This window comes from Prorops nasuta, unplaced genomic scaffold (assembly GCF_024137725.1).
Source record: "Prorops nasuta isolate Cenicafe-Biocafe unplaced genomic scaffold, Cenicafe_Pnas_1.2 PNAS00034, whole genome shotgun sequence".
Taxonomy (NCBI): domain Eukaryota; kingdom Metazoa; phylum Arthropoda; class Insecta; order Hymenoptera; family Bethylidae; genus Prorops; species Prorops nasuta.
In genome coordinates, this window is record NW_027116831.1 from 573678 (window position 1) to 600385 (window position 26708).

The 26708-nt window shown below is 33.9% G+C and overlaps 1 protein-coding gene and 1 long non-coding RNA gene across 4 annotated transcripts in view; one reads left to right on the forward strand and one right to left on the reverse strand.

The window, feature by feature from the left end:
* Window positions 1-5312: 5312 nt before the first annotated feature.
* LOC136783621 (uncharacterized) lies at window positions 5313-25469 on the reverse strand. Of its 3 annotated transcripts, none has more exons than XR_010824295.1 (10): window positions 25281-25469; window positions 7892-8147; window positions 7624-7809; window positions 7307-7543; window positions 6937-7222; window positions 6771-6869; window positions 6488-6681; window positions 6172-6406; window positions 5905-6095; window positions 5313-5738 (listed from the first exon to the last, which is right to left on the reverse strand). It is a non-coding gene; the product is annotated as an uncharacterized lncRNA (long non-coding RNA). The 3 variants fall into 3 exon arrangements; XR_010824293.1 differs by having other exon boundaries at window positions 5314-5738; window positions 6492-6681; window positions 25281-25467; XR_010824294.1 differs by lacking the exon at window positions 25281-25469 and adding an exon at window positions 8211-8344 and having other exon boundaries at window positions 5314-5738; window positions 6492-6681.
* Window positions 21932-26708, forward strand: part of smid (nuclear valosin-containing protein-like smid) — a 63727-nt gene continuing 58950 nt past the window's right edge. The window contains exons 1-4 of the mRNA XM_066743874.1: window positions 21932-22140; window positions 22272-22514; window positions 23084-23326; window positions 23403-23714. Of these exons, the coding sequence (XP_066599971.1) occupies window positions 21994-22140; window positions 22272-22514; window positions 23084-23326; window positions 23403-23714 (945 nt within the window). The 5' untranslated portion in view covers window positions 21932-21993. The remainder of the gene's footprint in view (window positions 22141-22271; window positions 22515-23083; window positions 23327-23402; window positions 23715-26708) is intronic.

Genomic DNA, 26708 nt, shown 5'->3' on the forward strand with positions numbered 1-26708 from the left:
CACAGTCACGCAACTGACAACAAAAAATAACTAGATTCCCTATAATCCGGTGTGTCTATTCCTGGTCGGATTGGATCGGATCGGATTAAGATGGGGGCGCCCATGGTCTGCTAAAATGATGTGTCAAAATGACATTTAATATCAGTAGATGGAAGAACCGGAATATTAGCAATCAATCAATAATGAAGAGGTGCTCTCCAAGCGACAGAATTTATTTATACTGTTGCAATACACATTGATGCAGTTATTAATTCAGATGAGTATAAATTTAACTATTATATGTATATGTAAAATTTATTGGAGTACGAGATTCTTTGTGGTTTCTATGATTTTTACAGGTAGTTTTCTTTATCACAATGTTTGAGATGCCTATCAAATGAGGAAAATGGATTACCAAGGATATTTAGGATGGATAAGAAATTAGACGAAAAGACTGCAATTTGAAGAAAAATGCAGGAATTTTCCAACGTTTATTATTTGAAGTTTAAGTGCAGCCTACATTACATGAACTATATAATTATAGCTAATGGTTAATTTAAACTTGTTTAAATTAAACGATCCCAAAGACAAGAATCACTTTATTATTAAATTAGTTCATATGTCTTAACCGATTGAAGGAAAGCTAATACAATGGCAGTAAAAGAACGGGAAATATACAGGGTGATTCTCTAACGGCGGGACATAGGAGATTCGTGTTAGTTGACTATAGTGCTCAGGATGATGGTTTCTGAGAGCGCTGATTGGTCAATAACATGTAGTGCTAACATGAAATGGTCCGTTACCAATAGATGAATAAGAAAAATGAGACCCATTCGCCATTTTGGAGTGGAGAAGTATTTACATGCTAGTTGTAGCAGAAAGAGGTGTGAAATGGAAAAATGTCAAATAGTGAGGTTACTAAAGTAAAAATGGAAAATAATGAATGGAAAGTAAGAATATTCGAACTTTCCATTCATTATTTTCCATTTTTACTTTAGTAACCTCACTATTTGACATTTTTCCATTTCACACCTCTTTCTGCTACAACTAGCATGTAAATACTTCTCCACTCCAAAATGACGAATGGGTCTCATTTTTCTTATTCATCTATTGGTAACGGACCATTTCATGTTGGCACTACATGATATTGACCAATCAGCGCTCTCAGATACCATCATCCTGAGCGCTATAGTCAACTAACACGAATCTCCTATATCCCGCCGTTAGAGAATCACCCTGTATAGTGGATAATATGGTGGAATTAAATGGTGAGTAATATGTAGCTATATATTAAAAATTGGCAAATAGTTACTATAATAATATTCAATTTAAAGTTTTATCAAAGAAATAGATTTACCAAGAAGCTCACCGATAGGTGGAATAATTAGTTCTTTCAAGTACCTATATACTTCTTGGTTGCCAAATATCCATAGAGCAATTGCAATTGGTTTTGTAACTGATATGTGGAAACTTCCTCTTTCAACTAAGATTGGGCCAATGGTTGCAATTAATATTTCAAATGTTTCTCTATTGACACGAAAATGGGATTTAAAATCTGAAAAAAAGCATAGAATTTCAAAATAATTTATAATATTAAATAGCTGATAACATATATATTTTTACCTCTTAAGGAGTAACGTAAGGCAACATTTGTAAAAAGCTTGGAATACGGAAATGGTTTTGGCTTGTTGTTCTAATGATAACTCATCTTCTTCATCGAATGTATCAAAAATGAAACTAATAACAGCAGATGGATCCATAATCCTCAGAATCTACAAATATTAAGACAAAATTTATTATATTTATCTTATTAAGCACGAAAGAAAAATAGAATAAATACTTTTTATTTAATTTAAAAGATTTCTTGTATTTTAACTGCTACTGTATTAGCTTTCCTTCAATCGGTTAAGACATTTGAACTAATTTAATAAGATAAAGTGATTCTTATTTTTAGGATCGTTTAATTTAAACAAGTTTAAATTAATCATCAGCTATAATTATATAGTTCATGTAATGGAGGCTGCACTTAAATTTCAAATAAATAAATGTTGGACAATTCCTGAATTTTTCTTGAAATTGCAGTCCTTTCGTCTAATTTCTTATCCATGCTAAATATCCTTGGTAATCCATTTTCCTCATTTGATAAGCATTTCAAACATTGTGACAAAGAAAACTATCTGTAAAAATCATAGAAACCACAAAGAATCTCGTACTCCAATAAATTTTACATATACAGGGCGTTTTTCTAACGGCGGCATATAGGAGATTCGTGTTAGTTGACTATAGGGACCGTGCACATCAACACAATGATAGAGAAGTGTCAATGTGTAACTATATACGTATAAATAAATTACACTCAAAAACTGCGAAAATTGACCGATAGTTTAAGCTGATAGTATGCATATACACCAATACACATTCTCATCTCACTGTCATTGTGTTAATGTGCACGGTCCCTATAGCGCTCAGGATGATGGTTTCTGAGAGCGCTGATTGGTCAATAACATGTAGTGTCAATATGAAATGATCCGTTACCAATAGATGAATAAGAAAAATGAGACCCATTCGCCATTTTGGAGTGGAGAAGTGTTTACATGCTAGTTGTAGCAGAAAGAGGTGTGAAATGGAAAAATGTCAAATAGTGAGATTACTAAAGTAAAAATGGAAAATAATGAATGGAAAGTTTGAATATTCGTACTTTCCATTCATTATTTCCATTTTTACTTTAGTAATCTCACTATTTGACATTTTTCCATTTCACACCTCTTTCTGCTACAACTAGCATGTAAACACTTCTCCACTCCAAAATGGCGAATGGGTCTCATTTTTCTTATTCATCTATTGGTAACGGACCATTTCATGTTAGCACTACATGTTATTGACCAATCAGCGCTCTCAGAAACCATCATCCTGAGCGCTATAGTCAACTAACACGAATCTCCTATATGCCGCCGTTAGAAAAACGCCCTGTATAATAGTTAATTTATACTCATCTGAATTAATAACTGCATCAATGTGTATTACAACAGCATAAATAAATTCTGTTGCTTGGAGAGCACCTCTTCATTATTGATTGATTGCTAATATTCCGGCTCTTCCATCTACTGATATTAAATGTCATTTTGACACATCACTTTAACAGACCATGGGCGTTGCCATCTTAATCCGATCCGATCCAATCCGACCAGGAATAGACACACCGGATTATAGGGAATCTAGTTATTTTTTGTTGTAAGTTGCGTGACTGTGACTAGATGCCAATCCAATCCGCAGAAAAGAAACACTATAAATATCCTTTTTCACCTAATTCTGCAGCAATTTCCTCTCATAATATTTTTTGACCAATATTTTTATTTTGTATTATATTTTTAGTTTGTATTATATTTTTAGTTTGTATTATATTTTTATTTTTCCTTATACAGGGTGATTCTCTAACGGCGGGACATAGGAGATTGGTGATAGTTGATTATAGCACCTGGGATGATGAAATCTAAGAACCCTAATTGGTCAATATCGTATAGTGCCAACTTAAAATAGGCTATTACCAATAGTTTGATACAAAAAATGAGACCTATCCGCCATTTTGGTGTAAAAGTGTTTACACACTTTTCGTGAATAGAAGCAGAAGGAAATGAATGAGCTGTCAAAAGTAGTGATGATTCGGATTCATTTGTGATAAATGTAACTTTGGCAAATAAAAGTGATAATTATAATAAAAAGAGGAGATAGGGAAGAACTTCGTTTTCACAAAATTTGTTATTTAATGTATTAACCATGACTGACTCAATGAGTTCAGTCAAAGCCTTACATTACAGCGTTTCCATCTTCTTTAATAATCAAGTGTATTTTTGTAACAACAAACTTAAAGTTCTTGTTATACCAGTGGACACAATGACCTATCAGATGTTATCCATTTCCATCAAAGAAAACATATTTAAGTTCTCATTGAGTCAGTCATGATTAATACATTAAATAACAAATTTTATGATAACCAAGTTCTTCCCTATCTCCTCTTTTTATTACAATTATCACTTTTATTTGCCAAAGTTACACTTATCACAAATTAATCGGAATTACTACTTCTGACAGCTCATTCATTTCCTTCTGCTTCTATTTACAAAAAGTGTGTAAACACTTTTACACCAAAATGGCGGATGGGTCTCATTCTTTGTATCAAACTATTGGTAATGGCCTATTTTAAGTTGGCACTATACGATATTGACCAATCAGGGTTCTTGGATTTCATCATTGCGGGTGCTATAATCAACTAACACCAATCTCCTATGTCCCGCCGTTAGAGAATCACCCTGTATATTCCAACAACAATTTTGTGCTTCCAATTGTCCAGGAATATTTATTCAGATCTGTCAAAACAAAAGAAAGTATTAATTAAAATATTTCCTTTTAATAAAGTCTAATGAAATTAAGATTTAATAATTATGACAAATACACTTTTTTCACTCCAATGTTTTGGATTATGCAGGAAATAAAAGTATAATTAATGAAACTGTGTACTTTATTATTTTAGTATTCTGTACTACATTTAAACTTTACATACCTACATATCTATTGTGAGCGCAGTATTGATCCATCTTTATTTCTGAAGACATTAAGTAATTAATTGCAAATATACAGAAAATTTATTGCCATTTAAATACAATAAAAATAAGATTAAGGTTATCATTTTAAATATAATTTAATTCTTCTTAATTTTTTATTTTTACCTGATGAAATTAGAAAACTACGTGATAAAATGTTAATAATAAAAGTTTATAACTAAGTTTAGCTATATTTGCTTATTGAAATTTTACCAATGCTGTTTTGAATTTCGATCACATCTGAGTACGTCCTACCTTAATCCCCTTTAACCCGGATCCGATCAGATCCACTCGCGGAATCCTCCTCACTAGACTCGGATCCATCTAGGGTTTTTTCAAAAGTTGCAGCTCTGAAACTGGGTCTAACTCTTAAGGCCTGTGTACACGTTCCGAGAAATGTGTCCGAGTTCTAGTTCCGATAACTGTTTAGCGAATCAGTGCAAGGCTCTAACGGAAAAGTAACAATGCAATTGGTTGTATATTTCTCGGAACTAGAACTTGGACACATTTCTCGGAACGTGTACACAGGCCTTTAGGGTCGCTGTCACCTGAGAAATCAAGCATACCATTTGAAAAAAGTAAACCTGAAAACTGCTGGTTTAAGTTGGCAACATTGCAAAAACATGACGTCATGTCGTAGATGAGGCTGAGTCAAGAAATTGCGAAATGGTAGTAGACGTTATTTTGACAGGTCACTATATCCTGTCCATTGCTTAAAATTCGAATGAAAGTGAAATGAACAAAGATTTTAGACAGTGTGTGTGTGTGGCCGATAATTATGAAGTAATTAATATCTAGAAATATGTATAATAAATTAATTGTATGCGAAATAAATTTGATATAAATGTAGATATTATGTGCTTGAAAATAAAAATGTACATTTTGTTGAACAAAGAATATTGGGTTTATTTTTATAAATACAACGATTACGTTGATAATTTATAATAGGAAATACAAAATTAATTTTAAACTATTTTCCAGTGTTAATATCTAAATATGTAGTGATGCGTTGGAGAGAGTTGTTAGATATACTATTCAGCAAAGTCCTGGCAAATGTCCTTGCAGAATTTGAGATTGCATAAGTTTCACTAGGCTGAGATCACCAAATCTATCCTTGTACTTCAGTTTTAGCTAAATGTAAGTCACATGCTCCTCAGGCATCTGAAATTGTTAGAATAATACATAACACTATATCAATGATAGACAAAATATTATTGTTCTATTATTCATTGACCGAACATTTGTGGTTCTTGTCCAGATTCCTGTTATTTGTTTTTCTTAAGAATTTTGATAATTGTAATTAATTATAAAATATAATACTCATCACCTTTATTTAAATCAAATTCCTTTTTATTTATTGAATAAAATATAATAATTTGATATTATGCCACTTTCAACCTTTTTTTACTCTATACTCTTTTGCTTTAAATTCTGGTTTTGCTGTTACAAGGGTTTCATGTAAAGTTGGCTGTTCTTCAGGCTTTTAAGTAAATACAACATCTTTCAATCCTACACAACCTGAAAAGTAAAATAAAGTATTATGTGTTATTACAGAATGTTATTTGAGAAAATAATAAAATACTCTAAGGATTACATTCTGTGACGCTGTTAAAGTCTCCATCAGAGTTTGTGGCGTAGCTGCAAAGCTGCCTCAAAGCATCAATGTCTCTCCTACGCCATATGTATGATTGATATCTCAGCTGTCCGCCAAAAACCTCAAATCCAGTAGCCAATGTTAACAATTTTTCCATGTGAATTATCAAACAAGCTACAATTTCTTTACTGTCATGCCATGATATCCAGCTGTCCTATTAGTTTCCTGGGTTTTCCTAAAATAAGAAAATAAGAATAAATGATTTGGTTAATATACCTGTTTGTTAAATAACTTAACAAATAAACGACATAAGTACTTGCATCTTTGATATTTTTAATGCTTCCACCGTTTTATTTTCTATCCATCTTCATTGTTGAAGGGATGGTCTATCATGATCTGTATTGTCCTTATTTACTGGATCTTAGTCACAATTTAATAATAGTTCATGCTTTTTCTTTTTACCGCAGTCACTGATAGTTGTGCTGCTTCATTCAATTGATTGCAATCAATCTACATACAATGCAGAATAATAGTCTATATAAATACCAGATTGACATAACATTTGTGAGCAAGGTTCTTGTCTGCGATATTATAACTACCTTTGACAGCAGTTTTTGTGACACTGATAAAACAATTTATTGTTCCATTATTAATTTGAGAATCCTGCACTTTGGTCTTACTGAGACTGCAAATAAGACCTGTAATTGCAATAAATTGATATTACAAAATAAACACATCATAACGGCAGCACTAAGTATACATTACTTTATTAGGTAATTTGGATAAGACTTCAAACACTAGGTCAGGACAACCAGCTTTGAAGTATGCGTGTGCATTTTGGTAAAGTTCAACTGTCGCTCCAGTAGCATAGTACTACCTTCCAACATGAATTGTATTCGGCAAGCTATTCTTTACAATACCTAAACTATATAAGTAGAAATTACTGCAGAATGACTCTTCTTTTTATCTTAGATTGGTGAGGCGATATATTGTTTGATGAGCAAAGAGTGCGCATATAAATATGCATTAAAGTTGAAAACGTTTTGATTTGCTGAAACATTGTGAAAACAATATATTAATCAAAATCTAAAATAAATAAATTGTAATAGAGTGATTTAGGAGATATCTTTCTTACCTGTTGTGCCTTCTAGCTATATAGAATTAAGCATTGTATTGTCGATACATCGTATCGACATTGGTCAGTAGCAGAGTATTAAGAGAACCCGAATTGTCTTTAAAAACTCAAAAGGCCTTGCGACTCTTGGAAAGTTCGGGTTGGACCTAGTGCATATCCTGATTTTGTCCTTCCTTATCACATCATAAATTTTCCTTGTACAACGCCACGCACTTGATATTCGTCGAACTTTTGGTGCTGCAAATTGTAGAATAAAAAGCAATTGATTTTTGGATTGGGTTTACATTGAAAATAAACGTGAATCTTAAAACACATACCATTGACCAGTATACCATCTCTGACCTAGGTTACCTTCGTAGATATCGGAGGAAAACCATCGGTAGATGGCCCTTTTTTAAATAAAGTTTTCAGAACATCCGCGAACTCAATAGGTAACTAACATGACCGCATTGAAATATAAAAAAAAAATTTACAACGTAATTTAAAACTTTTAAACGAATTCTCTGAAAAGGGAATAATATTAATGTCAATTTTGAACGTAATATATTTTGAAAATAAAAATTAGTATTCATATGCGCGATTTACCTCTCTTCCCTAAGCCTCTTTATTTTTTCATCTATAAGCTCCGTAAGGCGTTCATAATAACGGCGTTTAGCAAGCTGCGTATTTATTTGCTCATCCAACAGCTGTCTATATTTATCCGCAACGTCGTTGGTAGTTTTGGATTTTCCAGTTGCGTTGTTTTAAGGACATTTTTAAGTGGTTGACTCATTGGTTTCCTTAAATTTGTGGGTACCCCATCGTTACCCCAACTAACAATATCTCCTTCAGCTCTTAATGCCTATAAAGATTGTAAATCTAACTCTTATATGAATTAAATGTTGACCATTAAAAAATAATTTACTTTATAACGCGTTTTGTTGGCGAGTTTAGTCGCCGCAAAACCGTTCGGTTCGATTGACCGAGAAGGATCAAAATAAATAGGGACAAGTTTAATGTAAGTAACAAAAACAGTTTATTCAGGGAATAAATAAAATAAACAAGTATTTACAATGTTTGTGTGTACATCGTTCTTATAACCTTAACCTATATGTGGCTGTGTTATTTGTGTACAATGACCGGCAGAAATGGCGTCCCTTGATGCGTTTAGGAACCGCATTTTAGGATCCTTCACTGTATACTCTATTCTGCTAGGCGGAGATAAGGGAATGGAACGCGATAACTATAGTAGTTAGTTTATCTCGCTCTAAATGCGTGAGTGCGAGAGAGAGAGCTTTATACGGCATAGCAGGGCAAGCCAGGCGTCCCGAGGCTTATTTCTATCTGTGCCATTGCCTATGGCTATCTCTCTCGCTCGGTAAGAATCATTCGTCCGTCCTTGTTTAGGTCAGTTCTACGCCAATGGATACTCTCTAAAGAAGATTTTCTCAGGCGACACCATTGAAGACTGCGATTACAGCGGGGATTTTAAAATACTGTGCACCTGTCACTGTCAAACGTCAGTATGAAAGATTATTGTCGCTTACAGCGTTTGGTGCAATTAACATTATAAGTCTGGATTATTATGTGATATTCTGTAATGCACATATATATATACATATGTTAATTTACTTTTAATTTTTTAAACCAATAAGTTATTGGCATTATAGAAGAAACTCATTTAAATATAAGAATATACTGGTTTCCACTTATGTAACTTTTCTTGTAAATATAACATAATTTTAATTAATAAATTTCACTCGTTTATTAATCAGACTAAGAAGAGTTATTTCTTTTAAATTTTAACATGAATAGAATAATATCCTAAACGCGCACACTTAACTAATTATTATTAGAGAAATATTTTTATAATCGTTACACATTGATAATAATATATCTCAATATCCTTCAGTTTAAAATATCATTTACATTGAAGAAATCTTGATCAATGGTCATGAAGAGTTCGTGGCTCAGTGGCTAGGTCGCTTGCCTCGAAGATTAGTTAGAGCGCTTTTGTCGGTGGTTCGAATCCCGCGGGAGATATTTTTTTTTTCGTTTTAAAAGCATTACTATCTTTTTTTTTTGTTAGAAAATCTTCTTTAGAGAGTATCCATTGGCGTAGAACTGACCTAAACAAGGACGGACGAATGATTCTTACCGAGCGAGAGAGATAGCCATAGGCAATGGCACAGATAGAAATAAGCCTCGGGACGCCTGGCTTGCCCTGCTATGCCGTATAAAGCTCTCTCTCTCGCACTCACGCATTTAGAGCGAGATAAACTAACTACTATAGTTATCGCGTTCCATTCCCCTATCTCCGCCTAGCAGAATAGAGTATACAGTGAAGGATCCTAAAATGCGGTTCCTAAACGCATGAAGGGACGCCATTTCTGCCGGTCATTGTACATCTCAATTTTCTCCAGACTTCTGATTTTTACCGATCGTATGCAATTTCTACAGAGCTAATACGATGTATCATCACAACCTTGATAATAAACTCATTTTACCTCGAAAAATAAAATGTGTGTTATATTTGAAAGATCTTCATGTAACTCTATCTAGAGTAGAGAGAGAAAAACGATAATACGTCTTCTTTGCATGTTCTGTTGAAACAGCAATTCTTTTCCTTGAGTTGGAGAAAACGTGATAATCTTTTAAATCTAATTCTCAGTCTACCAAGTTCACTCAATACAGTCTGTTGTCAGTGATTTAGTAAAAAAAAGAAATTGTAATGGGTGTTCCAAACAACAGCAATAACATCAACCGAATGGATACTGAGGAGAATGATATTCAGGTTATTGATTTAGTGAGTGACAGTGATTCGGATATCCTGTTCGATGAGGATGGTGATGATGATCCGGAAAATAATGACGTTTGTCAGCTGCTTTCCGAGGTCAGGAGAGACTTGGAGATGGAAGCGAGGATATTAATCTGTTATTGGAGGATACGGATATGGAGGAAGATGAAGAGGAGGAGGAGGTGATGCACATACATCAGGAATGTCCACAAACTGTAAGTAAATTATTATTATTATTATTATTATTATTTCAATTGAAAAAATAGAGAGTAATATTTTTTATTTTCTGTATAGACACGAACCACGGCTACACAAACAGAGTCTGTTGTAGATTTGACGCCATTCTATTGGTGTCGAAGATGCAGTGATTATGGACATCTGGCCATATAACTTGTCCTGCTCCGAGTTGGTGCAGCATTTGTGAAGATTATGGTCATAATACCATAAAATGTGAATATGATCTATGGTAACTGGTAAGAATTGTTACAAGTTTAGACTCTTATAATATTATTTAATTAATTAATTAATTCATTAAATTTTGAAAATAAAAATAAATATTGTTTTTGTTCACAGATACTGTTCCAATTATGTCTACCCTGCAGCCTCCTCCTCCTCTTAGTTACCCAAGGCTGTTGAGACATTGATTTTTCAATGTTTATAATTTTTTATATTGTTTAAAATAAAAAGGGTTTTTTTATGCCTTCGGGCTTTCCACCCTAAATCTATCGTTTTATTTTCCTACCAATCTATGTTCCTTCATCCACATTCTCCTTACATAGGGAGTTCAAATTAATAGTAGTAGTAGTAGTAGTAGAGTTTCATACATATGCTGTGTCAATCCACACTCTGTAGAGAGCACCAAAACTGCTTTAGGGTGGGTTTTATCAGGGGAGGGGGTATAGTTGAGATATAATACCTCGTGTTAGGACAATGGACTCGGTCCAGATAAGCGTGAAACGCTATACTCTCTCTCTCTCTCTCCTGGAACGCTCTCCATGGAAGAAGAAGAAAAGACAATCGTATATAGAAAAAATATTTAAAAGATGATTGTAGCCATTTTAGGTCGCGGCGAGCGTGAAACGCTGTGCTCAGCCGAATAGCACATCCGAGACCGCTATTCTCTCACTCACTCACTCTCTCTCTCTCTCTTAAAAATTACAGCAGTTCCTAAAGCAATTAAAAAAATATGCCCTGACGTCATCAGAGTGGGGGGACTCATAAGTGGTGGGGGTCAATGCAGTTCCTAAACTTATATCAAAATTGTGACACGTTCGTGAAGCAATTAAAAAATTACTGTGACATCAGCGGAGTGGGGGAACTCATATGCTAACCAAGTGGGTTGGGGGGGGGGGATAACGTCAGAGGAGTGGGGACACCTCCCGCCTCTCGCGACGGGACCCACCCCCCCCCCCCCCGCGCCGCACCCCCCACGCCACTGTTCCAGTATCGGCATAGCAATACTACTAGTGGGCCACCTATTCCCTGAAAACTCCAACACTTCCGGGAACTTCTCGGACTTGTGGATTATTCGTTCGCCGAATAATTAATCTATAATCACAAACCACTTTGGGCGCCATTTGTAACGTTATTCCCGTCAGTGCGAGGGGCCACTCACACTACGGGTTTTCCCATTACCTTCGCCCGTCCTTCTCTATCGGTATCAGGGCGCCAGTTGGTCAGTTGGGTGGCCAACAACCCTACGTTATCAATTGGGTCCTTCGACCCCATTCTCTATGCATCTTATATGGCCCTGCGGCCATGCATATAGACGGTAGCGGTAGCCAGGGTCGCTCAGTATGCTAGGTCGTGGAGAGAGGGGAGGGTTCCTTACGGAAGTCCGAGCCTCGCAGACCTGCCTGCTGAAGGGCATACATTTCTTCCTCACCACCCACACACAGGTGGTGGTGAGGAGTGCGGGAACATGCGGTATCAATAGCCAAAGCATAGCGTTTTGCCAGGAGCGGACCACCACGGAGGTAATGTTAGCGGCCCGTCCAGCCATAGCGCAAGCCTATGGGATTACGGAGGGCACCGGGACACATTCCAACGGGCTAACTACGCCCCTGCGCAACCCACCATGCATTGGCCGGTATCGAGTCGTGACGTACGTGCAGGCTGGCCTATAGCACACGCCTCACGTACGCGAACCGACCCATGGTTGTCTGAGTGCCGCGTCACGCGCTCACCGGCACGCACGGACACATCAGCACAGTCCCATGGTCGCGTTCCGACTGCCTGCTATGGCAGTCTGCGCACGACATTCGCGCAGCCTGCTTGACGCGCGTAACCAGCGTTCAAGCCAGACTCGATGTTCTATTTCCCCTCCTCGTGGGGACTTATAGACACTGTCATTGTTTTAGGACTCCCCGAGGCCGCTTCTCCTTATCTCAGGTTGCCTGGGTTGTTTGGCATGGCCCTGCCTTACTTCTCAGGACAACCTGGACATCGTTTACTGGAGCGCCGGTCTTTTCATCCGGGCCTCTGCCTGTCAACGGGGTCTATCCTTGACGTTAGCTATAATCCACTCGTGAGCCTATCTCACGAGTCGGTAACGTAAGGATTAATAATATCCACTGTTCGGTAGCTTTTATGTTCTTTATTCGGTATCTCGTATACGTAACGGGGAACTTCGTTACAAATAGTATAAAAATTGCTGTTGATATTGAGAAAGAAAAGTAAACTTCAATTAATAAAACTAAAGAAATAAAAGAACAAATGCACACATGATGAAATAAATGATTAATCAACAAGTACTTTATATAAATCATTTAGGTACTACGTTTACTTAATTTGAGATGTGTGTAATCCGTCAGTCGTTACCGCTGTCAGAAATTATCACAAGCTTCTATATTTGAAGAAAGCTAGTTACTTGAAACAAGCATTGCCTATTTTCAAAAAGTAAAACTAATTGATTTCCTTACATCCTTAACCCATTAACGTCCAAAATGTCAAAATTTCTTGCACGTTTTCAAAGTGATTTTTTCCTATGTAATTGGCGTTGAAATAATTCTTGAACCACATATTCTGATGTAAAATTGCATGCTCTTTCAGAATCCGTTGCCACAATCATGATAAAACTCACAGGAAAAGAGATATGCTCGATTGAAACATAAAAAACACCTAAATTTTCGAAAAAAAAAAATTTTAGGATTTTTTTTCGACGTGTTACGGTGAAGATATCACCTTGCGACCGTGATCAAAGGTGATCATGGGAGTTAAAGTTTAACAGGGAATTTTTTTGTTGACCTTGAACCATCGCTTCTTTACAAAATGGCGGAAAAAACGAATTTTTTTTTTCAATCTTCATCAACTTTTTTCTCGAAATCTATGGTCTTTAGAAAAAAATTTATAAAAACAAAAATGCCTTAGAATCGCTCGAGGAACATTTTAAATTTTTTCAGAATTTTTTGAGACATTTTTTGATTTTCCGGGAAACTTGTGAAATGGAATTTTCAAAAATGTCTCCAAAAATTCTGAAAATATTTTAGGATGTTTCTCGAGTGCTTCTAAGACATTTTTGTTCTTATGAATTTTTTTCTAAAGTCCATAGATTTCGAGAAAAAAATTGATAAAGTTGAAAAAATAAAAATTCGTTTCGGCCGCTATGTTCTAAAAACCTATTGGTAAAAAACGATTTCTGTGCAAATTTTAGGAAGATTTTTTTACTCTTAGCGTTACCCAGAGACTACTGCGTGGACGTGGTAAAATTCTGTCTCCTTTGGGGTGCTTTTTTCCCGTGAGTGCCCTTGCCTCTCACGTCTCGGGGTGCTTGTTTTCCGTGAGTCCCCTTGCCTCTCACTTATTCATACTTTTAGGTGTGCTTTTTTAGCCAACATTTATTGCAAATATTTAAATTACATGTTTTTTAGAAAATTCTTGTTCTTATTGGACAGTTTCCATTCGAACAAATCCTCAATTTGTCACTATTAGATCGTCCATGTGCTTTACTTTTGCGACTACTTTTTTGTAAGTAGTATTTGGCAATCGAAATAGTGAATTCTTTTATTCCAAATTTTTTCTTTCCATCGTTAGCAGCATTGAAAATTACAAGAGAATTAGTAATAGACGCCTGTATAAGTCTCATAAAAACTACCCATGTCCATTTTTTTGATCGTATACTTGGGAGTACGTCATTGCAATGTCCGTCATGCAGGTCAACACCTCCCATGAATTTGTTATATAGGTGAAAAGCTTGCGGAAAAGGTATTTCAATTTTAGATTTAGCCTCTGCGCTGTATCTTTTTGAAATAGATAGAGGATTGACACCTGCTGCAGTTGAAGCTATTGAGACGGGCTTCGAATCCATGATAGTAATGAAATTTATGCCACTGTTTACGTCGTGCTTCACCACATATGTCCCTCTTGGAGCTTTCTTATCAAGCACATTTTTTCTTTGACTCGATTATCTCTGATAGTACCAGTGCATTTCAAACGCAATTTCTTCAAATGTAATACCAAATCCATGTTCGTGAAGAAGTTGTCAAAGTACAGATGAAATTGAGAAATTTTGTTATAACTTATTATTTGAAAAAATGGTTGTAATAAATATAATACTACTCGTGAACCTAAAGCACATTTAGATAACTTATCTCCAATTTGAGAATTCTTGCCGCAATAAAGATCCAAATTCAGTAGATAGCCGTCCGAAGTACACAAACCCCAAAATTTCAAACCAAATTTTATCGGTTTTCCTCGAATAAATTGTTTCAAAACAGTTTTTGCATAGGATTTGGCAATCATCTCATCAACGGATAGAGCAGTTCTCCATATTCCGAATTTCATGATGTTATTTTGAAAAAGTTTCAGTAGAGAACGAACGCGCAATCCTCGATCATTTGAATCTTTGTCTTTGTTTTTTGAAAACTTCAATTTAGATTTTGTGATTTCAAATTGTTGGCGAGACATTGCAGAAGAAACTACTTCATTAGATAAATACGGATCAGATGACCAGTAATCTCTCTGTGATTTTCTGGGATTGAATGTAGAAAAAATAACTATTCCAATAAAAGTATCAAGATCTTTCAATTTCAGATCATAACCATTGTCTTTACACGCATCAATAATATATTTTTTCATTTCAATAGAAAAAAAGGTTTCAAACAATTGAAAAGGTTCGCTCCTACGTATTTTCTTTTTTTGCGATTCGGACAATAATACTTTATCTTCACAAGAATCAGGGTGTAACTTTTCACCCTCAATCCAAGTGAATTCATGACCTTTTTCAAGTTTATCTTGTTTTTCAGAATAATTTGCACGAGCTTTATTGTAAGTGATGTTGGGTATTTCATGTTCGCAATCTGAATCAAAATCGGAACCAGAATCATCGGAACCTGAATAGTCAAGATCCGGAATCAATACGTTGCGTTCTGAATCACTATCTGAAGAATCTGATTCATATTCAGAAGATCTTACACGTTTCCGCGACATAATGTATGAAATTAATGATTTCGTTTATTTATCACTCATCCGTATGTACAAAAATACGAAAGAAGAGAACAAAAAAAGACGAATATTCATGAATACATGAGACCAAAAATTACGCTTATCTGCCGAAATGAAATGGAAATAAAGGATGAAATTTTTGTCGGAATCTATAAGTCTTTGAAAAAAGAATGAAAATAAGTTAGAATCATTCGAGCAATATTGTAACATTTTTTCCGAGTTTTCGTAGACAGAACGTTTTTTTACCAATAGGTTTTCAAAACATCGGCCGAAACGAATTTTTATTTTTTCAACTTTATCAATTTTTTTCTCGAAATCTATGGACTTTAGAAAAAAATTCATAAGAACAAAAATGTCTTAGAAGCACTCGAGAAACATCCTAAAATTTTTTCAGAATTTTTGGAGACATTTTTGAAAATTCCATTTCACAAGTTTCCCGGAAAATCAAAAATTGTCTCAAAAAATTCTGAAAAAATTTGAGAATGTTCCTCGAGCGATTCTAAGGCATTTTTGTATTTATGAATTTTTTTCTAAAGACCATAGATTTCGAGAAAAAAGTTGATGAAGATTGAAAAAAAAAAATCGTTTTTTCCGCCATTTTGTAAAGAAGCGATAGTTCAAGGTCAACAAAAAAATTCCCTGTTAAACTTCAACTCCCATGATCACCTTTGATCACGGTCGCAAAGTGATATCTTCACCGTAACACTTCGAAAAAAAATCCTAAAAATTTTTTTTTCTCGAAAATTTAGGTGTTTTTTATGTTTCAATCGAGCATATCTCTTTTCCTGTGAGTTTTATCATGATTCTGGCAACGGATTCTGAAAGAGCATGCAATTTTACATCAGAATATGTGGTTCAAGAATTTTTTCAACGCCAATTACATAGGAAAAAATCACTTTGAAAACGTGCAAGAAATTTTGACATTTTGGACGTTAATGGGTTAATATGAAAGGACAAAATTAACCTTTTTTCAATTTTTAGGAGGAAACGGACGTATTTTCCTTAAATAACTATGAGAAATAGAAACTAATATATGGGGCGTTCCACGCCAAGTCGAACACCCTTGGACTTTTGCATTTTTTATTTTTTCGATAATTTTTTTCCTGCTAGTATGGGTTAAGGTTAGCCTCCATGATTTTTTTCAAATTTTTTCATGAAACCATGCGGGAGATTTGAATTTTGGAAAAATTATGGTTTTCGTCAACACTTTTTTTTTAAATACTGATAACTCCGCGAATTATTATCGAAACTGATTGTATTTTTTTTAATATCTTCGTCTTTAAACGTACTTTTTAGTAAAATTATTTAAAAATTAATTTCTTTAATATTACTATGATATTTTCCCGTATAAACGTAATATTTTCATTTTTAACAATGTTTGTATCGATCGATTTTTTTCAAACTTTTTTATAAAAAACTGTATTTTTTTTTACAAATTTCAAGACTAGTTTCATAATGGACAAGCTTTGAGAACAATATTTTTCTTCAAATTTTTAATTTTTATTTTTCAATTATTCGTGCTGATAAATACCTGAAAATAGAATTTTATACTGAGCAACTATTATTAATAATCATTTTTCTAACCCCTAGTGATTATCAATTATTTATAGTGATTTGGGATAAAAGATGTACAAAAATAAAGCATTTATTATACTTCGTTGAGTCTTTTTTATTAAATATTATGACATTTTCTACAAATTTATATAAATAGTCAATTCGAAATTCAAAGGATACAGTAGGAGGAGCAATATGAGTCTATATGAGTCAGTATCATCTGGTACAATATTTTGTATAATTTATGCTTGATGCCTGTATATGAATGTTGTTTAATTTTGTTTAGATGTAAATTATTTGGTAGTTGTTCGATTTAAGGGGAAAAGGTCGATTTTGCGGTCTCGGAGGCTGACCATCTGTACATAGGACTATTGAATATTTCGCGCAAAATTGTTCTCTGGACCAAACTCACGGAAACTGCGTAGGGATAGTCTAGAGATAGGTCAGATTCATGGCTGAACTCGAAAATATTAAAATTCCATTGATTTATTGGCTTTTTGGGCGATTCTTGGTAATACGAAAAATAGGCCTTTCGTCAACACTCGATGACCAGAGGTCGCAGCTTTGTCCTCGATGTTCCTGTTTACTTGCCTTGCCATGGGCTAAACTGTATTGTCTTACAACATATTCGAAAAAGGACTGCCTGCAGCGATAAACCTTTCCGATGCTGTCCCAATCTCTACCCTTAGCGCTAAAACGGTTAAATAACCGCGCGGCTACCACGCGATTGCGCATAGGGGAGCTTAAGGGACCCTACAGGAAAAGAAAGAACAATTTAAATTTTAATAAACTAATTACTCATAACGCCCAATATGGCAAGCATAAAGAATCGTATTAAATAAATAAAAACAGCACCGGAAACCAAATGCTTTTGCGACTCGAGCGCTGCCGCAAACGCAATGTGGAACAGGTCGGTGTTCGGTCTTTTACAAGGTAAAACCCTACGTTTCACCGACCTGTCCAAACCACTATCACGGACAGGCTCGAATCGCTGAAGGAGGAGTCCCAGGAGGGCTAAAATGTGGAGGCGTTCCTCCCTGGAAGCCGCCACCACTCCAACTCCCTGGCTGGATTTTGATTCCATATTCATATTGTAAAAACAAAAGAACATTGTAAAATTATATTAAAAGTATAAAGAATATGTATTAAAAATAAAAAAGAATTATTTTTACAAATAAACAATAATGGATAGATATTTAAATTAACAAGTCGATAAATCGGTAAGTCAATACCGATAGACAGATAAAACTCATACAATTCAAAGAATCAATATAAAATCTAGTGAAGTTACAACAAAATTATCAAGAAAATAAAAGTGATAATAATTTTAAGTGCTACCTCGATATGTATCCATTGAGCAAATTGCATCTATGATTTACGCATTTTACGAAGGTAAGAACGCATTTTCTTTTACAAAAAATAGTCGCAAAATCTAAAAGATTTAAAGAAAATAAAAAAATTTATCGACGACTGTAAGAAAAGAATAAAGAAACTTTAAAGAAAAATTAATATCGCACCTGCAAAGTAAATGCTATAAATTGTGTACACATGTACAAAAGAGGAAAGGAGAGATACTTTTATTGAAAAAAAATAAGTTTATAACATTATATTAATTAAATATTAAAAAGATAAAATATATCGATATGCAACGAATAAATAATATCACGGTATCCTAATCCGAAAGTTGTTGAGAGCTATTCTTTGGTTTATGAATATTAAAGTTTAAAGTCCATAACTGACGCATACCTACATTATAAGAAAATGCCTTCTCCCTTCTTTCATACTCATAAACAGTATGTTCTAAATACTTAAACCGAGCCTTAACTTGGTATCTTCTATCAGGCGTATAATTATTCTTCAAAGTAAATTTCAGAACCGAATCTAAATGTTCAAATGTCACATGATTAACATATGCTAAAATGAACCACAATCATACGATTACGATTATCGAATTTGGAAGTCCAAAAAGCACGCCTAATAAAAGATGGCCATAAGGATGCAACGCCTATGCAATCTTGAAGTAACAACCATGGATTTCGAAAAATATTATATAAATATGTATCGTTTTCAGATTTACAAACAGCCATAATAAATAATCGACTAAAATACCTGTAACAAAGAAAAACAAAAACACATATAATTATTGCCAGCGATGAAACAATCAATGAATCACATACTATCCATAAGAAGATAACATAAACTATATTAATATGTTAGACGAAAATCATGTGATGATTTTTGAAACCTAGAAACAATATTTGCCTCATCAGAATGCACCAAAGACGAAGAAGCTACCAGAGAGTCTGCCGAATTCTGATGACAAATTAAAGGGTATGTTAAAGCAACACGATTATTCGAATCCCTATTAACATTGAGATTGCAAAGTTCCTGTGAACTACTAGCTAAAATATCCCCCGAACTAATAGACCTATCATAAATAGAAATTGCTGCTTCCCTCGAACAAAACCTACCGGTAAAATCTGCAATTTCTCTCACCGCAAGATCATCTATAAACGGAGCTACTCTATCTTCTGTAATCAATATTTTCTCCCCCTCCCAATATGGACAAGTAGTTGTCACTACAAAACATCTGTTAAGCAATGCAGGATCACTAGGTAAAATATTATTACTAATAAAAATTATAGGACCACGATGTTCTATAATCTTCGCTAACGATCCCTTAACATCAAAGGCATAAGCATCACCTTCCAATAATTTCTTTAATTGACTCAAAATAGAAATTTCAAAAGCAAATTCATCAAATAATATTATTTTATGTATGGAAGAATCATAATTTTGCATGAAAAATTTCCCCGTAGCAGGCAAAAAAACAAATGGCAAATTCTCTTTATCAATTAATACATTCTTTATAAAGTAAGTTTTCCCGTGATTAGAAGGTCCATATAAATAAAGACATTTACGTTTAGGTTCAAAATCATTCTTAGTGATATATAATAGACAAGATTTCGTAGATCTACACGGCTGCACGTCCAACCCATACCCGGGATACTTTGCAATCAATATTTCCCGTAATCGTGTTACCAACATGCTCTCTCGAAAATTTAAATACGCGTGTACATGATACTTGGTATTGGAAGAAATCTTTGACTCTTCCAATACCACGCAATAAGAAATTAAGTCAGATTCAAAATGCGACAAAAGACACTGTTTCGCACTAGAGGGGTCAATGCTGAAACTCGACAATGTTACGAAAAAAACCTTACCAGGTTTAGCCCTGACCGATTTACTCGTGTCGATAAAATTTTCTACATTTATATCATCCCTCATAGATACCTGTGCTGGGATTCTGTAACTTCCCAGCGATGATTGTCGGTATCGCTAACTACCGATAGTTGTCGCTTGCAGTAACGAAAAGAGCGATTCTGTAACTTCCATCTATATGGATTCAGTAACTAGTTATCGACAACTTTCGGTAATTGAATCGAGTTACCGAGAGATATCGCTAAGAGCGATTCTGTAACACAAAGTTTTCGATAATTGGTGTTAAAAATGGCGGTCGCTACCGAATTCTATCGTTAACTTAACGACGACCGTGATAGGCGTCGGTAGATGTTTACCGAGAAAGTAAATATAATAAATGTCACAAATATTTCTTAAATTAATATTTAGAAATCACAAAAAAGTACTTACAATAAATTTTCTTTATAAATTAAGGCTTACAGTAAAAATCGTAGGAAATAAAATTTAATATTTTTCCAATTTTTATATTTAAAAATAAATATATATATATATATGCAGAGGTTTTCTCTAAAATATAGAATTAATTGTATTATTTAACTATAGCACACAGGCACTAACTGTACATTGTCTAACTCAAAAAAATGTTAAAACATTAATTTTTAATACTTATTTTAATTAAAATATACTTACGTTTTAATACTTCTTTTAAATAAAATATGATAATTTTGCTATAGTAAGAATTGCTATAGTCAAAAGTGATATAGTCAAGTAACACAAAAATTCCTATTTCGGTTGGTATTAATACACCAATATTACCAGCTTCCCTAGAACCTTAACGAATTTTATCGTTATCGTACAAATATGAGTTGCACCGACTATTGTCGTAAAGCTAAAGTTACAGAATCGCTCATTCGTTAGCGCAAGCGATAACTGTCGGTAGTTAGCGATACCGACAGCTGTCGTTAAGGGGTTTGACCCACTTGAGGCCAAAAACACTCACAATATAATAGTTGATGTGGTATATATTATTTATTACGAGCATTGTGAGTTTTTGGTGGAATGCGTGCAAGGAAAAGCAAAGGTTTATTAAAGTTATTCGTCGGATAAATTTTATATTAGTACCGCTGAACCTCTAGCGACATCTATCTCGGTCGTTGTTAAGTTACAACGATATTATTAGTTTTCCTTTCAATAAAAAACTCAGTGAAATATCAATTCTCAGCTAAATGATTCGGTTTAGTACAATTTATATTAACTTCAATTGTTCGTAACTCCGTCGCTTAACTAAGATTGAACTGAGAGTTTTCTTAAAAAGGAAAGGTACGTTTATTCGGTAGGATTCGGTAGGTTACCGACAGTACCGACATTACAAGCGACAATCATCGCTGACTCTGAGTTACAGAATCGCACTTAGCGATTTCTGTCGGTAACTGGACTTAACGATACCGAAAGTTGTCGCTAAGAGTTACAGAATCCCACTACAGATCACTGAACAAGCATCCCTAGGGAATCTAGTACCTTTTTTCTGTCGGTTGCATTCCTGTGACTAGATTCCAATCCAACCTCAGAAAAGAAACACCCCGGGCCCGGGCCTAGTCTGAACAATACCATTTCAGACACATTTTTTTCTGTGCGCAGTAGCACCGAATAACTCTAAGTCTAATAGCGTCTCCGTGAACGCACCATTAGAATCCTTAGAATTAAAAGCAAGAAAATGCAGAAAATCTGCAAACTGAATTCATCTATTGATATTATACCATTACAAACGTCGAGTAAAGATGAAAGTTTAAAAAAGATGGCTGAACGTGTTCCTTCACATAGACATTTTCGGGACCCATTATTAATATCTCGTTTAAAGGAGGTAATAATGCTTTACTTATGATTTCATCAAAATAAAATTTTAATGTTTGTCAACTGTCCTTATTTTTCTTACATTATTATACTTAATATAAAATAAATTGTTAAATTGTATTTCTTATATAATGTTTTCAGTATATGCATGACAATGTAAATAAGGTTTATTTAGATGTTGATAAAATTGCTGATGAATTGCAAAGGAAGTATAGAGAATATAGAGGAAAAAAACGTGGATCATTTAGAGCAATGGTGCGCAGAGCATATGATGAGCTTAATACTTATTTATCAAAACACAAAACTGAAGACTCTAATTTGCAATGGACCTTTGTGGATGACGATGATGATGATGAAGATGATGATGACGAAGTTGATATAGAGGTATTATTTGAATTCAATAAAGACGATAGTTCCAGCTGTTTAATGAATCTTATTAAAGTCTAAGTTCCATTAGTCTAAACTGTAGAATCTAAGAGTAACAACTAATAATTCAAATCAATCACTCTACAGTTGTATCTGTTAAATACAAATATTAACATAACCCTAGCTGTAGAACAGGGTTAGAGCAAACCAATATGCTTACATAATGGGTATGTGTAGATACAAAACTATTTCCTAAGAGCAATGAATAATATTTTATTTGATTGATTAAATTGAAAAAGTGTTGACTGATTAATCAATAACATTAAGAATTTCTTGTTGTGCTGAGACAGAGTTTATGCGCTTGTAAGCAGCCTATTTAAAATATGAAATTTTGTTTAGTTTTGAATCTATAAAATGACTTAGGTATATTTATTGTCAGAATGTTTTCATCTATTTATTCTTTTTTCTTACCATCTGCTAAACGAACAAAAAGATTTTCAATTGTTAAATCAGCTTTGATAGAGTATTTTAGCTGAGCGTTAACATATTTTTATTTCGAAATCATGGTAGTATTGTTTCTATTTTAGTCTGATGCACAAAGTACTGCATTAAGTAATTTGATATTATTAAGTATGGCTAAAAAACATTGCGGAAAACATAATGGTAATTCTAGTGATAAAGAGCTTATTGATATTAGTAGCGATGATGAGGAACAATGTGAAGCAGAAATAAATAATTCTGAGAAAATTGCAAACAGAACCATTCAAAATTCCAATCCTCAATTATCTACAAATCAATCTCTATTAGAGAAACCTGTGAATCTAAAAGTAGTAAGTTATTTATATTTTCTTTGATTATAGAGTATTTATTATCTTATTAATTATTTGTTTAATACTGTTTTTCCAGCCTAAAGAAGAAAAAGATCTATCATCGTTAAATGTTGAATTAAATAAAAAGAAGCGGGACAGAGAAAAAGAAAACAGTAATAAACAAGTTAATTCAGCAAAACGAGTAAAGGCAATACCAATCAGTGAATCAAAAATTACATTTGCTGATATTGGAGGAAATGATAAAGTTTTGAAAACTATTTGCAAACTTTTAGTGCATTTGAAACATCCAGAGATTTTTAAGCAACTTGGTATATCACCTCCCAGAGGATTTTTGCTTCATGGACCACCAGGATGCGGAAAAACCTTATTAGCAAATGCTATTGCTGGTGTAAGATTTCTTATGTTTTATGAAAATAAATTGTTTATTGTAGTCAGAAACACATACACAGAAACGTGGACACCTAACTGTTATAAAGGAACCAGCAAATTTCTTATGGAAAATGGGTTTCAGTGAAATGAATTGTGAAGCTTTGGGAGAATCATGATTAAAATTTACTAGTCAGAAATGACCAGAGGTATATTCTTTAAAAATTAAGTTCAGGGCATGGACATCATTATTAAAGTCAAGATATTCCTTTGAACTTAAGATTAGATATTGCACGTTCGTTTATGGCTTTAACTATTAAATCGTATATAATTTTTTTAACACACTTAAATGGAAAAGTGATGTTATTTTATACAAGTTTAATTATTACAAGAGAAATTATTTTATAAATTTTTTGCATCACTGCTGATTTGTTCTACATCATTCATTTGAATAATGCATAAATCTATTAAGGTTGCGTTTGTTTATATACTACCAGTACTGAAAACCTATATTTTACGTGATATATATTGTAGAGTTTTAGTACTCTTAGTTAATAAACGAACGTAGCCTAAAATACTATGTGCTATGAACTTACAATTTACTGTCTTTACAAAAGATGTCTATTTTTTATTGAGGCTAATCTTAATTTTTGTTTTCAAGTCAATGCCCATTATGTTAGGCATTAGGTATGCCTGATTTGCTAAGGTCTGTTATGAGACTTTAAAATCAGTTGTCTCACATAGAAAATGACAAAAATAATTTTGAAAATCATTAACTAAAATTTTCACTTTTTTGAATTTTTGCTTATTCTTTTGTACAGAAGATACCTGATTTTATATTGAGCAGTAGGCTTTAGTGATACAGATACTAATAAATTGTATTAAGCAACCATATCTAGAAAGCCAAAATATTACCCAATTTTATCAATTTATTTACAAGTTATAGTAAAACCATGTGATTATCAGCAGTTTAAATATTATTTATACATTAAATTGTAGGAACGAATTGAATCAGCAATGTTGCAAAAAATTTGTAAACAAATTTTTAAAAATACAATTTTACAAAGTGACATTACTTTCAAATTATTTTATTTACCAAAGTTAATCGCATAACTGGATTATACAGCTAGAAATAAAGGAATTAACTAAAGTCTAATATTTCATCTAAAGGGACCTTTTGACATTGCTAGTATTACAGAGGTTGTCAACTTAATGTTTGAAAGTCATACTAGTGCAACTTTCGATCAACAAGCCTTCAATAGATTTTTCTGAAGTTTAGACTATTTTTACTAAAACTGAATTTCCATAAACAAATTGTGGACCCCTTACAATAGAAGGACTAACTGATTAAGAGAGAAAAAGAAAAGTAAATTTATGTCATTCCATTTACAGCTATTTAAAATATACATGTAGATATTTTTAAAACTTCTTTACTGTTGAATTAAAACAAAAAACAAAGAAATGGGATATACAATTGATAAGAATAAAAAGTATTTATTCTCATACAATCCGGTAAACATCTTTCGATAACTGAGAAACTTATTGATTTTTAACTTTTTGAAATTTAATTAGTATTACATGAACTCACGTAAATTTATCCAGAGTTTTTCTTTAACAGCGGCATATACATGGTGAGGCACTTAACGGGAATCCGTATATCGACATTACAGAGCGAAATTTGCGCCAAACGAAACGCCCTCATTTCTTAACCGATTTTCACGTTTGTGGACTTTTTGAAAACGTAAGAAAATTATCTAGTGATCTTCGTTGGCCGATTTTTCAAATTCCACTTTTTTTTTTCAATTTTTTAGTTTTTCATTTCTTTAAAAATCGGCCAACGAAGATCACTAGATAATCTTTTTGCGAGTTCAAAAAGTCCATAAACATGAAAATCGGTCAAGAAATGAGGCCGTTTCGTTTGGCGCAAGATTCTAAAAATTTGTTAAATTTTACGCAAGGCCGGCAAAGCAGAGAGAACATCGTAGCTTAGCTTGGCTCCCCACTCCAGCATCTAAGGGGAAGCGAACCCACCTTTCACTCTCCTCCTATCTCCCCACTCCGCGGCCGGCAATATATTGCCTGCGCTGAAAGGATTGAGGGGAAAAGAAGGGAAGAGTAGATAATTTTCTGTGATAATTCTGCAATTTTTATTTGGTTTTCTTGGCCACAATAAAAATTAGCATTTTTATCAAAACTATGGATTAGTTCTAATAATAAAAAATCATTGAAATGCACGGCTGATGGTAAAAACCACGCAAATTTTTGCCAAAAAATACGATGGTAATTATCATCTGATTTTGATAAAAATGGTACGAACATAATCCTCGATTCTTTTCAGAGTGATCATCGCTCACGGATTTTCAATAAGTGTAATAATTTTTTCGCTATTTACGTTAGAAGTCACGAGTGCGCAACGAACAAAACAAGTCGAACGGTCACCGGAATTGTCGCGCACTCGTGACTTCTAACGTAAATAGCGAAAAAACTATGACAATTATTGAAAATCCAAGAACGAAGATCACTTTAGAATAAACCAAGGATTATATTCGTACAATTTTTATCACAATCGGATAAAAATTGCAGTCGTTCTGTTTGGCAAGAGATAGCATGATTTTTACCTTCGGCAAACAGTTCGAAAATTCTATGCATTTCACTGTATTATGATTTTGTAAAATTCATCCACAGGTTCAATTGAGAAGCGGCTGGGATCATTCGAAAGTGCAGGATAATGACTTGATGCCATATTTTTTTCAAAATTTTTGATCATTTAGGAGACTAGAAAATCAAGAATGCAGCCGCAATACGCATGGTAATGTTGGGAGCACGGCAGAATCACACAAGTGTATGTGTGTCCGTGTGCCAAACACTAGCGTCAGCGTGTCTGAGCTACTCTTATTTACAGCAACGTGACACGCTTGTGGTGCGCTTCCGACTTTCTCTCTATTTATCAGATAGTGGATGGGTTAGTAAATTATGCAAAAATTATCAATCCACTGCAATTTCATGCTTTATCCAA